Source organism: Nesoenas mayeri (genome assembly GCF_963082525.1).
Source record: "Nesoenas mayeri genome assembly, chromosome: 15".
Lineage (NCBI taxonomy): Eukaryota > Metazoa > Chordata > Aves > Columbiformes > Columbidae > Nesoenas > Nesoenas mayeri.
Window position 1 is genome coordinate 17,477,018 of NC_137559.1, and position 23,707 is coordinate 17,500,724.

A 23,707-nucleotide genomic window follows, 5' to 3' on the forward strand; every position below is an offset into this window, starting at 1 on the left:
GTGCCTTGGGGCTGTTGCATAGATAAGTAATGAATATTTCTGTACCGGAGGAGCTGCTAGGTCTCTTGGGCATGTGAGGCACGGTGTGAGGTGATCGGCAGCGCAGAGCACAGTAACATGTGGCATTGTCTCCTCTCCCGCAGGGGTGGACGCTGGGGAAAAGGCTGAGGCTGCCGGTCTGGAGGGTCTGCACGAGCACTATATCCCCGTGACTGCAGCAGTCCTGGCTGTGCCGCTGTTTGCTGTAGTGGCGGCTTGCATCGTCATCTCACGGCTGAGGAAGAGAGCCCCGTGAGTTGCTTTTCCCCAGAGCTGTGCATTGCTGCAGTTGGCAATGAACTATTTGCAGTTATAGCACGCTGGACTGCCAAAGGCAGCTGCTGGCCAGACTCTGCTGAGATTTCTGCTCTAAGATGTTTAATGGACCTCTTAATTCCTATCAATGACCAGACTTCTCCTGAAACTCATTCCTACAGAAGGACCCAGGGAGACGAAGAAGCACCAGAACACATCGACACTGCCTCTGCCTGGAAAAGGGAAGATCAAACTGAAGACCAAGGCAAAGCAGAGTCTGGAGAAGAAAAACGAAAGGGAGAGATTGCCCAGGAAAGCGAGCTTTTCTGCAACAGCTCCAGCCCATCCCCATGGATCTTTGCGGCTGAGCTCGCCCAGCTGTACAGGAACATGAGCGCAGATGCCTCAGCTCTGCCCGATCCCAGCTGCTCTCTCCCTCGTGGGGCTTCTTCACCAGACACTTGGATTTCCCTGGACTCACTGGAGCCTCAGCCCTTCTGGTGTCCCTGTTACCAATACCAGCAGGGATATTGTTCATCAGATGATGACTTTGTAGAATAAATAACAAGTATTTTTTTGTACAAACAGTGAGTCCTTGACGAGGAGCAGGGCTGGGTCTGTGAGAGAAGCTGTCAGACCTGCACTCGGGGAGGGACCCCTTTGTCCCAGCATCACCCTGGTTTCCCAGCTTGTTCACCTAGCACCACAGCCCGTTGCCAGGAATTTAGGAACTTTGCCTCTGCTCCATCCCTGCAGTGCTCTCCTTGGCTGCACCGCGGGTCCCCAGCACACAAACCCGGTGTGCAGCCCAGAGGAACAGACAGGGGTAGCGCTGGTGCAGCTGCTCGCTGGCACACGGGCTCTTCTATACAAGAAATTGAAGAGATCCTTCTTGTCCTCTGGTGCTAAGGCAGCAGAGCCAGAGGCACCAACTGCTGAAAAAAGCCTCTCTTCGGCATGTGGGGCATGGTGTGAGGTGATCGCAGCGCAGAGCACAGCAACGTGTGGCATTGTCTCCTCTCCCGCAGGGGCGGACGCTGGAGAAAAGGCTGAGGCTGCCGGTCTGGAGGGTCTGCGCGAGCACTATATCCCCGTGACTGCAGCAGTCCTGGCTGTGCCGCTGTTTGCTGTAGTGACGGCTTGCATCGTCATCTCACGGCTGAGGAAGAGAGCCCCGTGAGTTGCTTTTCCCCAGAGCTGTGCATTGCTGCAGTTGGCAATGAACTGTTTGCAGTCAGAGCGTGCTGGAGTGCCCAGGCAGCTGCTGGCCGAACTCTGCTGAGATTTCTGCTCTAAGACGGTTGAGTGGCCTCTTAATTCCTGTCAATGAGTAGTCTTTTCCTGAAACTCATTCCTACAGGAGGACCCAGGGAGACAAAGCAGCACCAGAACAAGTCGACACTGCCTCTGCCTGGAAAAGGGAAGATCAAACTAAAGATCAAGGCCAAGCAGAGTCAGGAGAAGAAACACAAAAGGGAGAGATTGCCCAGGAAAGCGAGCTTTTCTGCAACAGCTCCAGCCCATCCTCGTGGATCTTTGCGGCTGAGCTCGCCCAGCTCTACAGGAACATGAGCGCAGACGCCTCAGCTCTGCCCGATCCCAGCTGCTCTCTCCCTCGTGAGGCCTCTTCTCCGGACACCTGGATTTCCCTGGACTCACTGGAGCCTCAGCCCTTCTGGTGTCCCTGTTACCAGCACCAGCAGGGATACTGTTCATCAGATGATGGCTTTGTAGAGTAAATAACAAGTCTCTTTTGGTCCAAAGCAGTGAGTCCTTGACTGTTTAGGCTGTTTGAGTCAGGGTATCAGGCACAGAGCCGGGAGCAGGGCTGGGTCTGTGAGAGAAGCTGTCAGACCTGCACTCGGGGAGGGACCTCTTTGTCCCAGCATCACCCTGGTTTCCCAGCTGGGGCTGTCAAAAAGGCTTTCATGCACCAGGATGGGGACGTGCTGGCCAGACGTCACGTGTGGGGGTTTGTCCTTGAGCTTGCTTGGGTTGCCACCGCCTGAATAGTGCAGAGCCCATTAAGGCCAACATGGAGTCTGACTTTCGAGGTTTCTCGGAGCGCGGCAGGTGACACAGAGGACAGAGCACAAAGCCAGTCTTATCCCAGCTCTGCTCTGCAGCTGCGACTGAAGGGTGCGAGAAGCAGGCAGGAGAGGTTTTGTCCATTGCTCTAGGCTGCCTGGCTGGGCACTACGAGCACCGCGTCCCAGCTCTCCTCCTCCTGTGCGGAGCAGCCTGTGTCACCCAGTCTGGCTGAGCTGGGAGCCTGTGCTCCCATGGGCAGTGCTGTGGGTGCCTGCGGCTCTTCCCCCGGTGCCGCTGGTGCACATGGGGTCAGCAGCCAAACCTGAAACTGTCCCTCCAGAGAAAGTGTTGTAGAACAGGCCAGGAGCGGCTCTGTGAGGATGACTGTTGTCAGCCTGACGGAGCGTGACAGAGCGCGACAGAGCCTGACAGACCCGGCAAAGACTGAAAGGGTGTGACAGAGCCCGACGAAGCCCGACAGGGCCCGTCAGAGCCCAACAGGGCCTAACAAAGCCTGAAAGGGCATGACAGAGTCCATCAGAGCCTGACAGGTCCCCGCAAAGTCCAACAAAGCCAGACATGGCCCATCAGAGCCCTCCAGAGCCACAGCGAGGCCAACCGGGTCTGACAGGCCTGGACAGAACCCGACAAGGCCCGACACAGCCCGACAAGGCCTGGCAGAGCCTGACAGGCCATGATTGAGTGCACCCTCAATAAGTTCAGAGATGACACCAGGTTGGGTGGGGTGTTGATGTACTGGAGGGTGGGAAGGCCACACAGAGGGATCTGGACCGGCTGGGTCGATGGGCTGGGACAACCGTCTGAGGTTCAACAAGGCCAAGGGCCGGGTCCTGCACCTGCGTCACAACAGCCCCATGAAAGCTGCAGGCTGGGGAAGAGCGGCTGGAGAGTGCCTGGAGGAAAAGGAGCTGGGGGTGTTGGTGACAGCAGCTGAACATGAACCAGCGTGTGCCCAGGTGGCCAAAAGGCCCCCAGCATCCTGTCTTTTATCAGGAATAGTGTGGCCAGCAGGCCCAGGGCAGTGACCGTCCCTGTGCTGGGCACTGGGGAAGCCAAACCTCAAATCCTGGGGTCAGTTTTGTGTCCCTCACTACAGGAAAGGCCTTGAGGTGCTGGAGCGAGTGGAGAGAAGGGAACGGAGCTGGTGAGGGGCTGGAGCACAAGTGTGACGGAGCGGCTGAGGGACCTGGGGGGTTCAGCTGGAGAACAGGAGCTGAGGGGAGACCTTCTGATCTCTGAACTGCCTGAAAGGAGCTTGGAGCCAGGGGGGTCGGGCTCTGCTCCCCAGGAACAAGCGCCAGGAGCAGAGGAAACGGCCTCAAGTTGCGCCAGGGGAGGTTGAGGTTGGATCTGGGAACAATTTCTTCCCCAAAGGGCTGTGGGGCATTGGAACAGGCTGCCCAGGGCAGTGCTGGAGTCACCATCCCTCGAGGGTTGGACAGACGCACATGAGGTTCTCAGGACATGGGGCTAGCGGTGGGTTGTGGTTGGGGGACCTGGGGCAGGAGGCTGAACAGGGCTGTACAAACCCTGGGGTCAGGGCCAGGACCCGTCCCGGAGCACGTGGGTGGGTCCGGTGTCCAGCCAGGGTCACCCAGCACAACCCCCGGTCCCCGTCCCCTCCAGCTCTTCCCGCTCCGTCCTGTGCCGGCTCCTCACTGGGATTTTCCTTCCTCCACCCCCGGCCCAGCTCCCCCTGTTGTTAAGGGAGTGGAGCATCTCCCGTGTGAGGAAAGGCTGAGGGAGCTGGGGCTCTGGAGCTGGACAAGAGGAGACTGAGGGGGGACTCGTTCCTGGGCATCAATATGGAAAGGGGCAGTGTCAGGAGGATGGAGCCAGGCTCTGCTGGTGACAACCAGGGACAGGACAAGGGGCAATGGGTGCAAACTGGAACACTCCCATTAAAAGTGGGGTTCAGCAGGTGAGTTTAGCAGGAGAAGAAACGCACTAGATGTGGCGATGGGAAACAGCGCACACCGGGACACGGACAAAGATGCACACAGAGGCAGAGTGCGTGTTCAGGAAGGAGTGCAGAGCCGGGCAGAGCAGAGAGCTGTCTCAGTGTGGAATGTGTCTGTTCAATAATAGCCTGTCCAGTGGGAGAATGTGGAATACCTGTGACATGCAAAACAACCCACTGCTGTAAAAAATATTGCGTGGACCTGACAGTGTAGCCAGGACCATTGCTGTGGCACACCCAGCATGGCAAATCAGTGGGTCCAGTGGGGCTGAACATCTCTGCTTTTTTCACTAGTATAAGCAGATGCACAAAGCATACCAGAAAAAGTCTCTATAGAGATGTGTACATATATCAAATGACCAAAAGATGAGACATATGTAACATCTGTCTGCTAAATGGCATTAGTTGTATGCCCGCGAGGCTTAACTCCAAAGGAGTGTAAATTTGTAATAAGGCCTTGGCTTTCCGGGCAAGAGCAAACTATGTATTTTGCTTGTTTGAGTGTCAGATCAAATATCTTTTTTAAAGCAGCAGCATTTTGATGGAAGAAAGCGTGTGAAGCACTGGCAGACCAGAAGCGGACTGTGACTACAGTATAGGAGTCTGCAACTGCATTTCCTTCTGTTGTAGAAGCTGCTAAAGTGGCATGAGAGTGTCTACGAGTAAGAAACAGTGGGTGTCTGCAATACTGTAATGCAGTTTGCAATGATACAAACATTTCAAAGAGCTGCTGTTGTGAGATTTCTTTAAGGAAGGTGGAGGGGATGCACTGTAGGACCTTGACTGTGTAGAGCAGAGCTGAGCCAGGCTGAGCTGACTTTTATTAACAGTTCTCAATTTATAGGTTTAGCGATACGGATCTGGAGCAAGAGGCCAGACAGGATATGTTTTTCAATAATTGTTATTTCAAACACACCACATTCGTGCTGTGTCTGTTTTCAGTCATGTTCCCATGCATAACTTCTGCGTGGCACTCGACCCACTCATTCACACGCCCAGGACCAAGATTCACACATAATACAAGGTATGGCATAGGCAGTGCTTAGAGCTGCTCAGCTGGATCCTGATTATGAGCCTTGGGGACATCCCAGAGCTAAGTTGCCAATGTCTGTCTGCTTATAGAATAAACACTTCTGTTTTAGTAGGTTATTCATGTGCAATTTTACCAAATATCCTATTAAGAACTTCTGAGACCTTTTTGTGCCTCGGGGCTGTTGCACAGTTGATGCGCTCAGCGCCGGAGAGCCGTCCATCCCAGCGCCTCTCCTGCTCTCTGTCCCTGTTCTCCCAAGCGCACATTTCCTGAGCACGCCCCTCCAGACTGGGGGCTGAAAGCCGAGGTGCAGCCAGGGAGCGGCAGAGCCACAGCCCTGGGCACAGCCGCAAGCAGCCCGGGAACAAACGCTGCCAGGGGCTGCCACCCGGCTCCTGTGGCACCGCTCCCTCACCAGCCCAGCCCAGCGTCCATGCTGGGGACAGGCTGCCCTGGGACAGGGCACTGTGGCATGGGGCTGGGCGGGAGGGGGAATCCCAGGGGGACCCAGTGCCCGCTTGCACACCCTGCGCCAGCATTGCCAGCCCCCTGCTTGCCCAGAAAATGCCGCTGAAGCCGCCGCAGCCCCTCTACACAGCCCCGTGGGGTATCTGCCCCCCTGCCCGGGCCGTGGTGCTGCTCACATTGCCCTGCCCGGCTGCTCAACCGGCCTCAGCCCCAGACCCACTGCTGCCCTGCTGAGCTGCTCTGGGCTGGGTGCTGGTCTCTGCCCGCCCACCTGCTCTCTGTGCTCCTCTCAGAACAGCCTGGGCGTCCCGGGCTTGCAGGGACACCAGAAGCAGGAGGAGGAGGAGGTGCGTGAGGAACTTGCCCCCCCACGATCCCACCATGCTGCTGCTGCTGCTGCTGCTGCTGCTGCTGCTGCTGCTGCTTACTGAGACGTCGCCTGCAGCTGGTGTGGGACAGCACGTCACAGCACATCACAGCTTGTCACATCATGTCACAGCACGTCACAGCGTGTCACCACGGGGCTGTGACCTCACAACCCTGTCATGTCACACCCTCCACCAGGCTCCCCAACCTACACCTGTTGCCAGGGAATTACCAAATCTGCACACGATTGCACGTCCTTGTTCTACACGAGCGTGGAAGGAGCAGAGGTGGAGGAGCGTGAACCTATTTTGGGAGGCAGCGCTGCCTTGGAAGTGCACAGACACTCAGATCTTGCTTCCCAGAAACCAATCTCCAAAAGCTGTGTATGAAGACTGAATAAAAAAGCCAGTTTCAAGTGCCTTTACTTGCTACCACTTTTGTCAGGCAGCATTCTAGGGAGAAACCAGCTTTTCCCACTAGTTTTGCCACAGCTTTGTTACCTGAAAAGAAACCTCTTCTTGCTCTGCTGCTCCAATGCAGCCTCACAGACCAGAAAATCAATCCTACTGCAGGCAGGAAACCTTCATTGCAGTGAGCTGCCGGCAAGCTGTTGCTGGCAGCTGTTTTCTGTAACTCGTCTTTTCTCTGCTGATGTTTAGCTACCACTGAAACCTCATCACATCGTACCAGTTATTGAAAACCTTTTATTGCAAGCAAAAAGTGACATAACAGAGCTGCAATGTTTTCTGCAAGTCATTCTGCTGATGTTTTATAACTGATACAAGCTGCTTCTGTCAGTCAATTAAAAATAATTCAACTCAACATTTTTACTACACAAAGACTAATTAATGGCGGTTAAAAATAACATGCTAAGAAAAGCCTCCCGTGTTAGGTGCTCACAAATCCCAATTCTGTTTGTGGGCACCTGTGTAGATTCACTGTGTTCCTCTCCAGCCTCAAACTCATCTTTATCCCACTTTGACTGAGAGACTTGGATCGTAAGGATGACATCTTCTGCAGGGGCTGTTAGATCATTATTATACTCCTCCATGCTCTTAATGACAGTTCGATTTGTATCTGGCTTTTCTTCAGTCTTTGTCCTGGGCCTTCCCTCAGTAGAACTGCTGCTAAGAGGAAATAAATGTACATTAATAACAGGGGAGACACACACACCACCATCTTTTGTAGTAGTTTATAAAACGGCTTTTGCTTCAGTTCTGAATTGTTTTTCTTTTAGTATGATCAATTAAGGGAACAGACGAGAAAGGATGAGCCCACTAGCTAAGATTATGAACAACCAATTAATTTAGTATCTTCCTAATCAATTAATTTAGTATCCCCATGAGGTTCAACAAGGCCAAGTGCAAGGTCCTGCACCTGGGTCAGGGCGACCCCTGGTATCAATACGGGCTAGGGATGGAGGGATGGATGGAGAGCAGCCCCAGGGATGGACTTGGGGCGCTGGTGGATGAAGGACTGGACATGAGTTGGCCATGAGCACCTGCAGCCCAGACGGCCAAACACATCTTGAGCTGCAGCAAAAAGAGCGTGGGCAGCCGGTCAAGGGAGGGATCCTGCCCCTGTGCCCCGCTCCGGTGAGACCCCCTGCAGTGCTGGGCCAGCTCTGGGTCCTCAGCACAGGACACACATGGACCTGCTGGAGAGGGGCCAGAGGAGCCCCAGGAATGACCCGAGGCTGGAACAGCTCTGCTGGGGACAGGCTGAGAGAGTTGGGGTGTTCAGCTGCAGAAGAGAAGCTCCGGGAGACCTTAGTGCACCTTTCTGGACTTAAAAGGGGCCAATAAAAAAGATGGGGACAGACTTTTGAGCAGGGCCTGTTGTGACAGGACAAGGGGTGACGGTTTTAAACTAAAGGAGGGAGATTCAGGCCGGACATGAGGAAGGAATTGTTGTCCCTGAGGGTGGTGAGAGCCTGGCCCAGGTTGGCCAGAGAGGTGGTGGATGAACCATCCCTGGAGACATCCCAGGCCAGGCTGGATGGGGCTCTGAGCACCCTGAGCTGGTGAAGATGTTCCTGTCATGGCAGGGGAGGGACTGGGAGCTGGGAAGGTCCTTCAACCCAAACTGCTCTATGATTTTATCATTCTATGATTCTATTCTACATTTAATTAACAAAGACACAGGATAATCAGATTGTAGACTCGTCTCATCTGGTAATTCCTTCATGTCCTATGATGTCTAGCAACAGTAAATAAATTAGATATACATTCTTATTTCAACAGCAAACAATTAGGAAGAGGTATACCCAACAAAAGTTTTATCCTCATGTCCCCGTCTCTATTAATGTCTTAAATGTTAGAAGTTTGCTTTCTCCTGCTTCTTTAGGCGCTGAAGCTGGATTTGAAGGAAGACATTGAGGGGACCCCTCTAAGAGTCAACAAGCAGTGAATAAGAACAGGGGAGAAAAAAGAGTCCCGAAGTAAGGGTCAAACACGTCATCAGTGAATGAACCCTGTCAGCTTTCTGTGCAGTACACGCTACTTGCTTTCTTCAACAAAATGTGTTTGTGACTCAGGAACAGTTTAGCAGGAAAGATCGCTGGTTATTCCATTATTTTGCATTAGATTTAGCTGTTCCCTTCATTCGTCACCATAAAGCATTTTACATTTTTGGAGGTGGAGGGGAGGAGGAAAGAAAGAACAGGGAAAGAAATGATGAGGTACCTGGTGTAACCTACAAGAACTGAACTAGATCCATCAGCTGCTGTTACTCTTATTTGTACTTTCCCCTCAGCTTTATCCTGTTTAACTTTACTACTGCTTGCCTTGGGTTTCCCCGCAGGATCTTCTGCAGGAGGCACATTTGCTCCTCTCACAAGATTTTCGCCAGTTTCTTGGTTCAGTTCAATCTCTTTTGTGGGGTGGTTGAGAAACGCAGATTTCGCTGTTTCTGGAGTTCGCTCTCCTTTTCCAGGATCGGGCTCACTCTTCCCCTTTGCCAATGGTTTCCATTCAGCAGTTTCTGGTTTTGAGGCGTCGGTGCAAGTGGCTTCATGCTCCTCATCCATCTTTTCATCTGCGTTTCCTTTGCCTTTTTCAGGTTTTGCATCAGAAGTTTTGCTTTTTTCCACAGGTTTTTCTGACTTGTCCTCTCCGGAGGGCTTCTCTGAGTTGGTTTCTTTTGGATGGTCTTTCTTCACCTTTTCATCCTTGGTTGTTCTGGTTCCTGGGTGACCTTTTGTCACTTTTGGGTGATATTTCCATGGAGCATCAGAAGCCTTCTCACCCTTTTGGGAGGAAGATGTTACAGCATCGTCTGTCTTTGACAACTCCTTCTTCGCTTTTTTCACAGGAGGTTCCATTTGAGGAGAATTTTCGCAATCGGTGTCCACCGTCTCCTGGGAAGTTTTAGCTGCTATTATTGTGTCGTCTTTCTTAGGAGGAGCAGCCACTTCTACTTTCGACTTCGTCTGGTCATTCTTTTCTTTTGGCTTGTCCTTCTCTGTTCTCTCCTCTTCAGACCCTGGTTTGAAAGCAATCAAATCTGCTTCCATAGGCTCATCTCTTACAGGGGTGGCAGCACCTCTGCTCGGGAGCACAAACAGAGAGGCTGTTTTATCGTCTCCTGCTGGAACTGGCTCTCTCGGTGTTCTTGCACCTTCCAGCAACTCAGCACTGCGAAATCCTTCATTCTCATTGCATTTTCTTCTCTTCTGGTGTCTTTTCTGTTCATTTCCTTTGTCATCTCCCCATGGATATTTCACCTCTTTCTCTTTTGATTTTCTAGGATCACTGATGCCAGGCCTCTCTCTTCCAGAAGGTTCTGCACCGTAATGTCCAGTTATATTATGACTTCTGTGGCTCTGCCCACCAGGATAATCCTCCCTGTTTCCACAAGCACACGCTGAGTTCTCTTGTCTGCTCCCAGGTGGACCAAACCACTCAGGAGAAAAGTTCTCTCTGCTTACTGCACGTGGAGGTTGAGCAGCAACAGCACAGCCCTTGTAAACCTCGCCATACCATTCTCTATAGTTCCTTTCCCATTCTCTGCGTCTTTCCTTTTCAAATGGATCTCTGACATCAACAGGTCTGCCATAGTAACCTTTCATAGAAGATGCTGGACCTTCTGCATTCCTGTTAAAATACTCCCTCTCTCCTTCCCGTTGAGGCACAGTCCTTTTAGTGTGAGACTGGCCTCTAAACACCGGAGACCGTGACCGTGAACGGCATCTTCTGCATGAGCGAGACCTTGACCGGCAATGACGACGTGACCCTGGACTAGAACGACGGTCACGACTGTTCGCTCTGCCTCTTCTTTGACACGGTGATCGGGAGTGGGAACGAGACTGGGAATGACTAAATATCCAGAGTTGGTGCGAGAGTGGGAAGAGCCTGGTCTTGACTTGGAGCAGGTATACGAACTTCTGGAGTGAGCTGGAGCATCATGGGGAGACCTGGACCTTCAATAAAACACAACACACACACACACAAATGAAGTTGATTCAGAACAGCTGTTGACTTAATGCCACTGCAAATTTAAGAACCTGACCACAGTTTCTGCTTAAAGGACCCAACAGCTGCTGCTTCGTTCGTCTAAAAACATACAGGAAGGGAAAATCTATTTGCACTCCTGTCGCAGGAACCACCACCACCGGGAGTTGATGTAAGGCGGTGTGTGCTGGCCTCTGCTGGTACACGAATGTGCACATTTCTAACTACTCAGCAACTACATGCAATGCAAATCATTTTTGCTGCAGTAAGAGGCAAAAAAAGCAAGTGTTAATAGTTACAGTGCAGTATCAAATATCAAGAAAACATTATTTCACCTGAAGACAGTAAAGCTCTATTCTAAATTGTCAAGTTGGTCTATTTAACTTCACTAATTATTTGGCAATTTGTACAAGATGGACAATACTTGTACTGCAATCTCACTACAGGACCATTTCATCAACACTTCGCGGTGTCCCAGCAAAAGCTTGCACGTTCTAACCCAGTACGGCAACTGTATGTCAGGTGAGATCACATCTAAAAGCTCCAAACTGACCTTCTAGTGATATGACTCAACGAGGGAAGACACTGACAGCGTTACTAACAGAGAGTTATTCAGACTCCTTCCCAAGTGATTTTTTTGGGATAGGAAACATCAGCTGTTCAATCAGAATAGGGAGACAAAAAATTCAGCAACCACACCCGTTCAGTTTCCTGCCTCCTCACAGCTGTCAGGAGGATGAGGATGTCATTACCTGGACAACAACTGCCGATGCTCCTTTTGAATCCTTTTGTATTCCATCAATTCCTTAGCAAAATCATCTGTAAAATCAAGTTTGGACTTCTTTTTTTCCCTGCAAAAATAAGTTTGACATTTATTACAATTATAGTTTGAATGTTATTATAAAAAGACACAAATAGGCACACAAAACAAAATGTGGCCAATGTGAGAAAACATACTGCATGCAAATGCAAAAGGTGACCTTCCTATGTAAGCAAAACCAGGTCAGAATTACGACAAGTTTTAAGGAAAGCATTAGAATTACGTTTGCTTAAAGTTTTGCACATTTAGCATCTGCTATGAAAAAATATATAAGAAAAAAATCTTATGTCATTTTTGCTTATGTCAGATACACTTCTGTGGAACTGCAGTGCGATACACTATCGAAACACAGAAATGGAAAACAACGCATCTTCATTGAGCCAAATACTCCTCTGTAAGTCTCTGTTGTTCTCTGTAAAACTCCTCCCCAGATAAAGGAGGTGCCTGTGTCCTTGGGATGGTTTGTGTTGGTGCCCAAGCTGATGACGTTTCCGGGGCTGGGGAATGCCCTGGAAGGAGACAGCGCACCCAGCAGCTGGAGGGTGACCAGGTGGAGACTGAGGAGGAAACTGTGGTGGTGCTGCCGCTGGTGGAAAAGGGAGCACGTGGGGTGCTGGAGGACACAAGGGAGGTGGAGGCGTGGGCACGGAGACGGGTGGTGTTGAAGTGCTGGGGCACGAGTCCTTTGGGTGTGTTCACTGTGCAGGCATCCTTGATTTGAACCTCTCAAGAAACCCCAAAGCTTTCTTGCTTATAGATCCTGAGACTTCAGATCATCGGCGGGATGGATCGTGGGGTTTGGTTTTATTTATGTTTAAGGTTTTATACACACTTACCATCTGTCTATAACAAACACACACCAGAATGAAGGACCTACTTGACACGGCAAGAACAGATAAAACAGGCTCCTCTCTCTCCAACTGAGAGAAAGCAGCTTGGCTACTCGAGATGACTGGATTGAAGAAATACAAAATTGTCATAAAATAACAGCCTTGGTTTTCCAATAATCTTCTCAATCAGTATCAACTAAGTTGTTAACAGAAGAATGTTGGAGGAGGATTTATATTGGGAAATCAATTTATTCAGCCCTATTCAGCCATGAACCAACAGGGTGGCTTTCCACCTGATGCTTCAATTCTATTTCATTTTTATATGTACTTATGGTTAGCCCAAAAGGTGTTCATTTTTCAGAGTCCCCTTTTCAATCATGTACTGGAGTTTCATTTTAAACAATCTTACTGCAAGCACAGGTCTCCTTTGTTCAAGACAATTGAAATGAAGCCATTTAAAAATTTATTACCACTTGCATTCTCCACAACTATTTGTGCATTCTTATTTCATTATAAACCAGCTTTTGCCTACGTTACGTGTCGTGGCCTCTTTTAACAGGTTACAACAGTAATATATTGAATTTCTGTAGAATACTTACAGTTCCCAGCCTGGTCTCCCGCTGGCTGAGCAGACTGTACTGGCTCTCACTGCCTGACCTTTTTCAGTGGAGAGAGGAGACAGAAAAAGCCCATTCAGTTTATCTGAAGATAACTTTAAAAACATAAATTCTAAAGTTATAGTTAGTTACCATTGGTGGGTATTGATTGTCCTTGCGGGCCCAGGAGACTTGTCAGTGCTCGTTGTCTTAGTACAGGAACCTGATAGCCCTTTGAATAAACACAGACCGCTGGAAAACAAGCTCTGCTAAAAGACAAGAATCACTGCATATTTTGAAATAAAATTTACCTGCTCTTCCGACAAACCGCTGCTGGTCAGAGAGGAGGGTTGAGAAAGTCCAGCGGCGCTCACCAGAGCAGCAGGAGCTGTAACCACATCAGCCTCGCTACAAAAAACCCAAATTTGCATCATTCAAACAGAGTTCTGAAGTGCTGCTTGAAATATCAAGTCCAAGGTAAGAAATGCTGGCTACTGTAAAAGGAAAAAGAATCGGCACGACATTTACAAATGTGAATTTGGTTGATTCCAAATGAAGCGCTGAGCAGGGGTCTGTCTGGATTAGTGGGAGTTAAAGAGAAAGCTCACTGCAGAAACATTTTATTAAGCTTGCTGCACATGAAAGGCCGAGAGTAGGTATAACCCACGTGCTGAATCTCAGCTTTGGAACATGCAAGAACTCAAATTCTATTACAAAATGCTGATGTGCTGATTCAGAGCCTGCCCTAGAGGTTCATTTGGACTGTGATCTTGTGTATTCAGTGGTACAGCTGAGCCTGACCGGCTTCTGGGCAGAGCGCCTGTCTGCATTCCAGGTGTAAAGGTGAAGGGATATAAGCCCTAAACAACAGTGCAGATTTTTCATGTGTTTTCATGTGACTTCACTGGATCGCAAACTTCGACTGTCATGTTTGTCAATACTTCAAGTTTATAGTGTTTCAATGTCTATTATCCAAGACGGTCCGTAACTGAGTATGACTCACTAAAGAGAAATTAATGCGCTCAAGCAGGTTTGACATAACTAAACGGTTATTCTAGGAACTGCTAAGCACCCAAAATCAAAGGGCTCCTGAGGAAAAAAGGTTCCTCCTTCGCGGTAAACCCGGACTGAATGACAAGAAGTACTTCTGAGGAAACTCTTGCATGAAGCAGCTTCCAACTCATCAAAGGGTCCTCATTCAAAGTAAATGAAACACCAGAGCTTCCTCAGCTACCTGGAACTGCCACTATTGGTACACAAATCACTAGTGGAGAAGCTCAAGAAGCAGCAGAATCTAACTTCAGTGTTTTGGTGTCTTTTACATTCACTGTAAAATTACACCTGCATGTAAAAACTTTGGTTAAGCTACAGATGTACTCACCGAAAAGGTCCAGGGAAGGGCAGGGACACTGCTGGTGGGACACCAGGGACAGTGACAGAAGGCAGGATTCCTGGCAGCTGAGCTGCCCTAGATGCCTGAGTAGGGCCAAACGATGACAAAGCAGCAGAATGAGAAGACACAGAAGCTGATGGAGGAATTAGTGGATCCTTCTGTTTGGAAACTGTCGGACGGAGTAGAGGTTGCGGGTTGCGTGTCACTGGTTGTCTCACTGGTGGTGGTGGCAGCTGCTGCTGCTGCTGAATCTGTTTACTGTAGCCAGTGCCATTTTTGAAGTTGTTCACAGCCTGGGGGCACAAAAATATTTAGAAAATGTACTATGAAAATTCAGGAGATACATGAGCAAAAGCCTCCAGAGAGTAAAATTACCTGTGTATTCCTCTAAATGCTGTCAATCCTAAAATAAATCAACATATGGATACATGAACACACATCACATCAAACACTGATATTAATGGCTGGTGACTCGGAGTGTCTGTAAAGAACTTCGGTGTTGATACCGATTCTCAAAGTGAGGCGATCGTATTGAACAGAAGCGTGACCTGAATTTGACAGAGTGTATCTAAAAAATTGTAAGCTTCTTAACAACAGATCATGTGTTTGAGATACAAATTTAGCCTTTCTCAATGTGGCCTTGCTTAAGGAGATGTAAATTAATATTTTCTTTTCCAAAAAGACTTTTCTTACAAACCATTTACGTAAAAGTCGTCATGTTACCTGGCGCAGGAACTTGTTGGCAACTAAACTATCAGGAGAAACGTTTGTTTGATGACACACTGGACATGTGTGTTCCTCAGATTCTAGCAATGCTGTTCTAATACCTGTGAATAATAAGACGTATATGATTAATGGCTGAATGTGGTCTTGAATTGACAGTGTGATAAATATTGAATAGTGTAAAAAATGTGTAGTATGCAGCAAATACAGTTTTGATATTTCACTATTGCAAGAGTTGAAGATTTAGAGTAGGCTGTGTCCTGGTGTTTTAATTAGTCTTTTTCCCACCATCCAGTACAGTGAGAAGTTTCCAACCTCAAGGTTAACGAATATAACACATCTCAAAAAAACACGAGCAGCTTCAAGTTCTGGAGGTTTTAACCAGCTCTCCTGTGGTGAGGAATGTGGATTAAATGCTGACTGTTTGTTGCAGAGCACAAAAAGTCACCAGAGCTGGCTGCGTGATTTTGTATCAGAGAAAGGGCTGTGGACAAACTAAATGCATTCAATATCCAACACTGTAATGACCTGCACAGTTCTGTGCTCTTCTCACACCCGTCCTTCCACACGGAAAGATGGTTTCAATAGATGTGCAAAAAGGAAAATAAGCCTTCTGCCTTTTTTTTTCCTTTATACCAGAAGAGTCCTTTCCTGTTCCAGGTATCCTTAAGTGTTAAATAGAACAGGTAACAAAGTCATCTCATATCTCCTATTCATGCTTTCAGAAGATCAGATGTGAGGATTTGAATTAACAAATATGGGAGTAACACTCACATTCATCACAAAAGCTGTTTCCAGAGCAGGGAATAACAGCTGAATCAGTCATGACATCTTTGCAAATGAGACATAACAACTCAGCTGGAACAAGATCCTCATCTGAGCAGGAGGAGGAGGAGGAGGGTGGCTCTGCTGGTAGGAAGGGAGGCTTTTCCTTCTTTCCTCTCACATAAGCTTCCCTGGAGGGGAGTGGGGAAGGAAAACAAACAAAGTTAAAGACGGTTAAAGGAAAACTTTCCCAAGCTTTGGATTTTATGAAATGAAGACAGTAGGTGGAATTCTGCTCGCTCCACATTACCCTTCTAAATGTAAGCATTTAGTTTAAACGACTTTTCTATAGCCACAAGTCTAGAAGAGGGATAGGGTACTTGTTTTCCTTCTGCAGAAGAAATCTGCTCAGACTAGAAAAATCATTTTTTGCTGGCTAGAAATCAGGTGAAATGAATCCCACCTCCCTTTGCCAGAGGGTAAATGTAAATTGCAGGCTCAGGATCACATTAGTCGCCAAGTAATTACATTTCATAAATGAAAGAAGTCTCTGTCACAGCTTCTACAAAAGGAGAAACATGACAGAAAAACCAGAAGTGCTACCAAGTGCATTTTAAAACAGCCAGTTTTCTTAGATTGTAGCAACAGAATGTGTCTGTTTCACACATGAGATTGGGAACCGATGAGATGGGGAGGAAACCTCAGCCCAACAGCTCTCTGATAAATTTTTTGAGAAGTCTTCAAAATATAAAACAGAAGGAAAAGAAGCACTCAGGCGTGATTTCTCTTGTTCCCTTTTGGGTCAGTCTGATTCATTCCATACTTACGCATTGATAGTTGGTATTACATATTTTCCAGTGTTTGTCAGTATAGCACCCTTGGTAGTGGGATCTTTCACTTCCATCAGGAAACTCCTTGGTATTCCTGTGCTCCTTTTCATTCTGGGAACAGGCTGAAAATTTTTGTCCTGTTAAGAAAAGAAACGCAGCCATGTCTTGTCTGAAGTCCCACACTCAAAATGACATTTCAGTGATTACTTGAAGCAGCAAAAGTCTCTCATCCTCTTCTATTATCAAGAATAAGGGTTGACTAAGCCCTTGCAGGCAGGCTGTCCCAAAGGCTCGAGCCGTGCTTGAACTCAATCGACATTCTTTGGCTTCACTTCAGGGTCTTTAAGGGTGAAATATCCCTTAAGCTCACCAGCCACTCAGAAAAGACACAAACCTGCATCTCCACCAAAGCGCAATTCAGAGCGAGAGCTTAATTCAGTGCTCGAACCAGTCACTGCAGAAACTCATATTCACCGTCTGTACATGAAGGTTGAATTGGTACCTCACACACATACACTCAGTGGCTAAACATTAAATGACATGAACACCGAACCAGAGACCTGTGTCATTAAACCATGCCCATATTGAACAGACAGGTTCAACAGAAACATCTTGATTTTACGCTATATACTAAAAACTGTGAACTGCCATTAAAAACACTTAAAACCACAAAAATGTCCAAAAATATTGAAATGTATAAAAATAAGCATCAGTGTTCACAGAGAAAGATCTTTGGACACATTTAATGTCCATGACGTAGAAAAATTTACATTTATAATTCCAGGTATCCTCGAATTTTGAAGGGCTTTGCAACAATGTCACATAACCGCCGTATTTTACCCCAAGAGAAACATTTTTTACTATGAGTATTCATGCCTTTGTTACCTACCTGCCAAGGTGAAAAAGTTACAGGCTAAGTGGCACCACAAGTCCCACACAATCTTACCCCGTTAGTTGGGCAGTTCCTTATATAGTGGCCAGGCTGTCCACAACAAAAGCAAGTGTATGATGGTGGAGGCGGGCCCGAGTTTTTCTTCACGAAACTAAAAGGATTTGGGGAAAAAAGAAAAAGGGATGCATGTGTCTCTCATGTTAAAACAACCATCTCTACAATTTTTCCCTCATCATCAAAGAACAGATGACCAACACTCACTTGACTGGATTGTATGCCTGGCAGGACTGTATCATCATGGCTTTTATTTTCTCTTCTTCGAAGCGTCGGTTTCAGCCAGATTGGCAGCCTGTTAAACAAGTCCTTATTGACACACACATCAGAAACACGTTTAAGCCCACAAAGCTGGACAGCGCTGATCAGCCCATCCTGTCAAGCGCAGCACAACTCCCAGAGAGTCAGAGAATCCCGGGTTTGAAGGGACTGCGGACATCAGCTGGTCCGACCTTCCTTGACAAAAGCACCGACTAGACAGGATGGCCCAGCACCCTGTCCAGCCTCAAAATGTGCACACATTCTGAAGGTAAAATAAATACTTGAAATTATTAAAGTTTTGTTCAAATTACAACAGTTATACAGCTATAGATCAAAGTATAAGATAGAAAAATACTAAGCAAATACCTTTTTTTAAAAAATTTGACAAGAATGTACATATACCTTAATAAGCTGGGCCATACGTGCAGAAGAGTCATCAATCTGTTCACAAAAAATTAAACACATTTGTTTTACAATCAGAACACAGCAATAGTTCACCTCTACTGTAGTCTGACAGTCTGCACTATAGCCCCCGAGTGTCAGTGCAAGAGGCATTTCCAATCCAGTGAGATTTGTATTTGCTCAAAACAAAGTCCAAACCCCAGCCTGAGAGTGCCCGTGTGGATAGAGAGAAATGACGAGAACCAAACTCGCTCGAGATCAACTTAGTGCTCCAGGATATGTCAGAGAGTGGCCCTTGTCAAACGTCACAACTGCTTCAAAGTCACAGGGGTAAGGAAGCTGTTGATTTTCAGCTAAAAAGGATTAAAACTCTGGAGACATTCAAAACCCGCCTGTTTGGAAAGCAGTTCTATGGCCTGCAGGCAGAAGTCGGATTTCTTAAAGGTGACAGCACTCCTTTCTAGTCACAGGAAACAGAGAATTCATGTTCTATTTCGTGTGTTACAGACATGCTGGCGTATTCACAGAACCAGAGTCACAGAATAATTTTGGCTGAAAGAGACCTTTAAGATCACCGAGTCCAACCATTAACCCAACGCTGTCAAGTCCACCTCTAAACCACGTCCCTAAGAACATCATCTGTACATCTCTTGAACACTTCCAGGGATGGCAATTCCACCACTTCCCTGTTCCAATGCCCCACAAGTCTCTCAGAGGAGAAGTTTCTCCTCATACTCAATCTAAACCTCCCCTGGCACAATGTGAAGCCATTTCATCTCGTCCTACCACTTGTGACTCGGGAGAAGAGACCAACACCTTTCACGCTACAACCTCCTTTCAGGCAGTTGTAGCGAATGATCAGGTGTCACTCAGCCTCCTGTTCTCCAGGCTAAACACACTGTGCTGTTTGCTGTGTTGAATCAAAGACATTGTGTTCACAACATGTACTGTGTTTTACTGTAGAATATATTAAGTCGATGTCTGGAAAATTGAAACAAGGCTACATTGTTTAGAATTCAGTGCAGAGTGTAGAAAAATTTTGGTTTTACATACGGCTTTTGATGTTGCACTCGCTGGCTCCGTTCGGCTCCTAGAAGAAGAAATAAAGGAGATCAGAACTTAAAATAAAGCTCTTGTACCCAACATGAGCCAGTGGAAAGAGGTTATAAAACCTCAACATCAGAACATCAGGTTCTGATAGTCTAGGGAATGTAGAAATGTATTCACATACAGAAACTGTTCTCCCTCAGTACATGCAGTGCCACTAAAAACACCAAACCAAACCAAAACCAAAATCCCATATCTGCTTTGTCACAACTTACTCTAAGACTGACAGATACAGAACACAGCAGTGCAAGAGGAAGTCCTCAGATATTTTGTCTCTGAAATATGAAGTCTGTACTACAATGTTGTATTTTTACGTAATCAACCATCAAAATATGAAAGGAACTGTTGCCAATCTGTATATCCTGAGTATAACAAACAGGTACCAGATACAGTACTTCAGTTTCTAAGAAAGAGCAGTGATAGACACCTCATAGTGCCAGTTTACTTTAGTGAAATAAATCAGTCATATTGCAAAGAAATAACAAAAATATCAGCAGCACAGTCTTCAGAACAGTGTTTGTTTGTGGAAGCCCAAGCACACGTAATATCTACTATATTACCCATGAAAGCGCCAAAATACTAAATATGTTACATAGACTGTGTTGACTAAAAATAGCACTAGGAATGTCACCTGGAAGCACTTTGGAGGATTTTCTGTGACTCAGGAACCCTGTGAAAAAAAAACAAAAAGGTTTTAATTGCCAGAATTTTATTTAAGATCCCATTAAAATTACTACAGTCTTTTAGGAAATATTGATTACATTGGGAAACCTGCTGAGATTCCACAGACTCGTTGAGCTGTATCTGCATGCTACTTATCATGAACCAGACACGCAACCATCGACAGAGGTAACAAATCATTCACCCAAGCATCCCATGAGCAGAGGCCATTCAGGTCTGCTGGGGAGTTCATGTACAAACAGAAAGGCTCAGGCTTCCTGCCGCTGCTACAACAGCCCCAGGCTCCCACTCACAGCCACAGACCTGAGGATGACCAGCACAAACAAATACTCCAGATTATCACCAAGCAGAAATGGAGGATGCATGACAAGACAGCACAAAGCACACGTGTTTCAGTTAACCCCCAAAACAAGGCCAAGTGTATAAGCACAACGCTATGGTGTCCAGAATTACTAGGCAGTGCCCACAAACACTGCAACTCACAAGCCCAAAGTTTACGTGCACAGCAAATGCTTCATGGGTACCAGGATGCTGCTGCACTGTTTGTTCGAGACACCCTGTAACTCACCAGTCTACTTTATTTATTGAGAACCAACATAAGAAAGACATGGCAAAACCACAAGCCAGTAATATCTACTAATTGTGGTGGACAGGCGTATCTTTAAGAGGCTGGAAAACCCGACTATTGTAGCAATGCTAATATAGCTGATATAGAACTGCACAAAATAAAAATAAAAGATACTTGCACAAAACGCAACACACTTCAAGATATCGTCCTTTTTCTCTTGCCTGACACAGACACTGTCTTTGGGAAACTAATAGGAATCATTTATGAATGAAACTTCTTGTTTGGGTGGTTTGCCAGCTGGCAACCCTTGGTCTTCCCTCTATTCCTGGTATGCAAATCAGATAGATTTGGGGCATAAGAACACCTGCTATATCCCTCCCTCAAATCCACTCATTACAACAATTCACAGCAGCTTTAGCAAGCAAGATACAATCTGAATGCCTCTGTAAACAGATATCAACACAAAAAGTGAACACAATGAACCCCTGACAAGGAATCAATGCTTCATGGATACTCACACATCATTTGTTTTGCTGGTGGCTTTAACTGCTCCAGCAGGGACTCTTCTAACAATCACTGATGAGTTCTTTGGAATCAGGGCATTATCTTCTGTGTATTCTGAAAACAACATAAATATAGAAAAAGACATCAAGCGGTTAGTAAGAAGATATATCAATATGTAATAATAGATATTAAATAGAACTATTACGTAGCACTTCAAAGAATACCTTTTCGGATACAAAAGCAAAATTTTAGATGTAATATCACACTTTTATTATCTCAACACACTAACGGTACGTTTCAAGTAAGCTTCAGGTTTGATAATCAAACACAAGCAGCAAAATCTTTTTCAGTTATTTAAATTGTTTGAACATCAGCAGCAAAATGGTCTCAAACGTCACTAAAGGAGAGTCTGCTAATGCATGCGGTTCTTTCCTGATGCAGCTTAAATTCCTTTCGCTCTCTTAGGCTACAAACCCAATCCATCTTTGGAGAAAAACAAACCACAGCAAAGTCTCACCTGCATCAACCAGATTCTGGAGTCTGCCCGGCAACCAACCCGGCACGCAGCTAAAGCCTGAAAACAGAAACCTGGGGGTTTTTTTGAGCTTCATTGCACAAGCTGAATATGATTATGTATTTTAAAGCTCTACCAGCAGCCGTTCCCTGTAATCTGCCCACAGTTTCAACTGTTGAAAGCCCGTAACTTTGCAGACCTCATCAGAACAATGATCTGGGAACCAAAGATACTGTGGATCCAGTCGCACTCTGTCAGGGTGGTTTGGATCAGTGATCACAAACAAAATAGAAATATTCCACAAGGTACGCTCCATTTTTCAGTATATTATTCCTATAGGCAGCAAGTTCACTTAGACCAAAGAACACCTGCCAGAAGACATTATTTCAACAATGAAATGATCATTTTACTTCTATTTCTGTAATGTATCTCTGCCTACGTATGTAATGCAACCCAAGGGCATCCCTAACACCCAACATTGTGCTGTGAAGTCTCTTCACAGACACGCTCCTGAAAATATTTTAAGTATCTGTAGAGAAACAGCAACCAACCCTTCTAAGGCTGAAACTACAGGTTCTGCAGTGAACATTCTATTCTGTTTAAGTTTTGATACATGAAACAGGAAGAGGAAAAAAGCCAAACCAGTAGTGCTCATTTTAAGGAAAAGATTGTTATAAGAGTGCCACAGAACCACAGGGAAAAAATGATTAATGTTTATGGAATGAAAACACTTTACAGTTTGTTTATTTCTGAGAAGTCACATCCCAAAGCCTCCAAGTCTCTAATCACATTCAAACGTATCAAGATGGCACGTGACCAGACTGAACTACCATACTAAGTAACTTGAAACCATTATCATCTCTGAGAATCAAGCACCATTTCTAAGATTTAAAAGCTTTTATGGCCTCTCTAAGAATATTTCTTGCATGTATTCACCATAAATGTTCTGCCATAAAGCTTCAGTACTGTCCTGACATCGTTAACACGTAGTGCCAGGAAAAAAAAGGTAGAAATCAATGATGAAAGGATGCTCAAGTGCATCTGAATGACAGTATTGTTGGTGTACAAGAGAACTTCTATTAACAAGAAATTCCAAAGTATAATTTAGATACAGGGAACACTCATGTGCAAGATGGCTTTAAAGGCTCTGCTTAGATTAAAACTCACAGAGAAACTCTTGATCCAGATGTTGCTGGTGAGCGGTTTCAGCAACAGCCAGAAAACCAGTTTTCCAATGCGGTGGATTAAAACAAGTCAAAGGCAAAATTAAGTCACCAAACCCAAGCCATCTGTTCTATTTCTGTCACTTTCAGCTTTCTCCACCAGATTTCAAAGAAATCTGGCAAATTTGTTATTATATGACATCCTCGCACATTTCATTATCATTTTACCTGGAAGAATCCTTGGAAACCAAAACTTTTGCAAGCATTACGCATCGCACAACAACCGCGCATCCTTCCATGCCAAGTTGTGTGTCTAAACATAGGTCAGAAGGCAGTTGCCAGAAGAGCAACTACAAAAGAGCAGCTCTGCAAGGCCCCAGCACAAGCCACAGCGACCAGCCCTGGCCACATCACATTATTGCTTCCCACCCCGTGCCCACCGCCCCCGAGTACCTTCTTTGGTCTGTGCGTTGGTGACCAGCAGGTCACACTTGGTCGCCTTCAACTTCTTGCGGGCCCTGATCTTGCACTTGAGCTCGCGCAGGGAGATATGGAGGCCGTTGAAGGTGACTGCTTCGTAGTCCAGAGCGGCGAAGAACTTGTAGTAGACACGTGATGTGCCCATGGCCGGGTGCTGCTGCTCCGCGACAGCATCTACTGTGGCAAACAGCGCCCTGGCCCCCACGCTGGGTTTGCCCCCACGGCGACAGCAGGAAGGTCCACCGAGGGCTTTGGGGCGAGCGCTGCGGGCTGAGCCCGAGCTCACAGCCCGGGCAGGCGCACAGGAGGGAAAGGCTCCTGCGGCCTCGGCTCGGTCTCTGCTCCCTCTCTGTCCCGCAGCGCTCCCAGGCTCGGCTCAGGCGCCCCTGTCTCAGGGTTCTGTTTGGGGGGTTCCTGGGACACCAACTGCAGGGGTCACCAGCAGCGCCTCACCTGCAGTCACAATGGCACCGCGCACCCCCTGCGCATTCCACAGCCCG

The 23,707-nt window shown here is 46.9% G+C and overlaps 2 protein-coding genes across 2 annotated transcripts in view; one reads left to right on the top strand and one right to left on the bottom strand.

Moving 5' to 3' along the window:
• The window catches only part of LOC308046276 (E3 ubiquitin-protein ligase RBBP6-like), a gene marked incomplete at both ends in the record, with an annotated part of 63,924 nt that extends 62,450 nt beyond the window's left edge, over positions 1 to 1,474 (top strand). The window contains 3 exon segments of the mRNA XM_080354004.1: positions 144 to 291; positions 451 to 569; positions 1,323 to 1,474. Of these exon segments, the coding sequence (XP_080210130.1) occupies positions 144 to 291; positions 451 to 569; positions 1,323 to 1,474 (419 nt within the window).
• Positions 1,475 to 5,152: 3,678 nt separating this feature from the next.
• LOC308046277 (E3 ubiquitin-protein ligase RBBP6-like) lies at positions 5,153 to 23,352 on the bottom strand (the record flags this gene model as incomplete). The annotated part of the gene is given in 17 exon segments (XM_080354005.1): positions 5,153 to 5,166; positions 7,074 to 7,300; positions 8,858 to 10,499; positions 10,502 to 10,567; positions 11,973 to 12,057; positions 12,874 to 12,931; positions 14,363 to 14,556; positions 14,987 to 15,090; positions 15,761 to 15,942; positions 16,579 to 16,718; positions 17,528 to 17,624; positions 17,735 to 17,795; positions 17,798 to 17,822; positions 19,244 to 19,280; positions 21,065 to 21,164; positions 21,568 to 21,624; positions 23,181 to 23,352. Coding segments are annotated over 17 exon segments (3,261 nt in total).
• Positions 23,353 to 23,707: the final 355 nt, after the last annotated feature.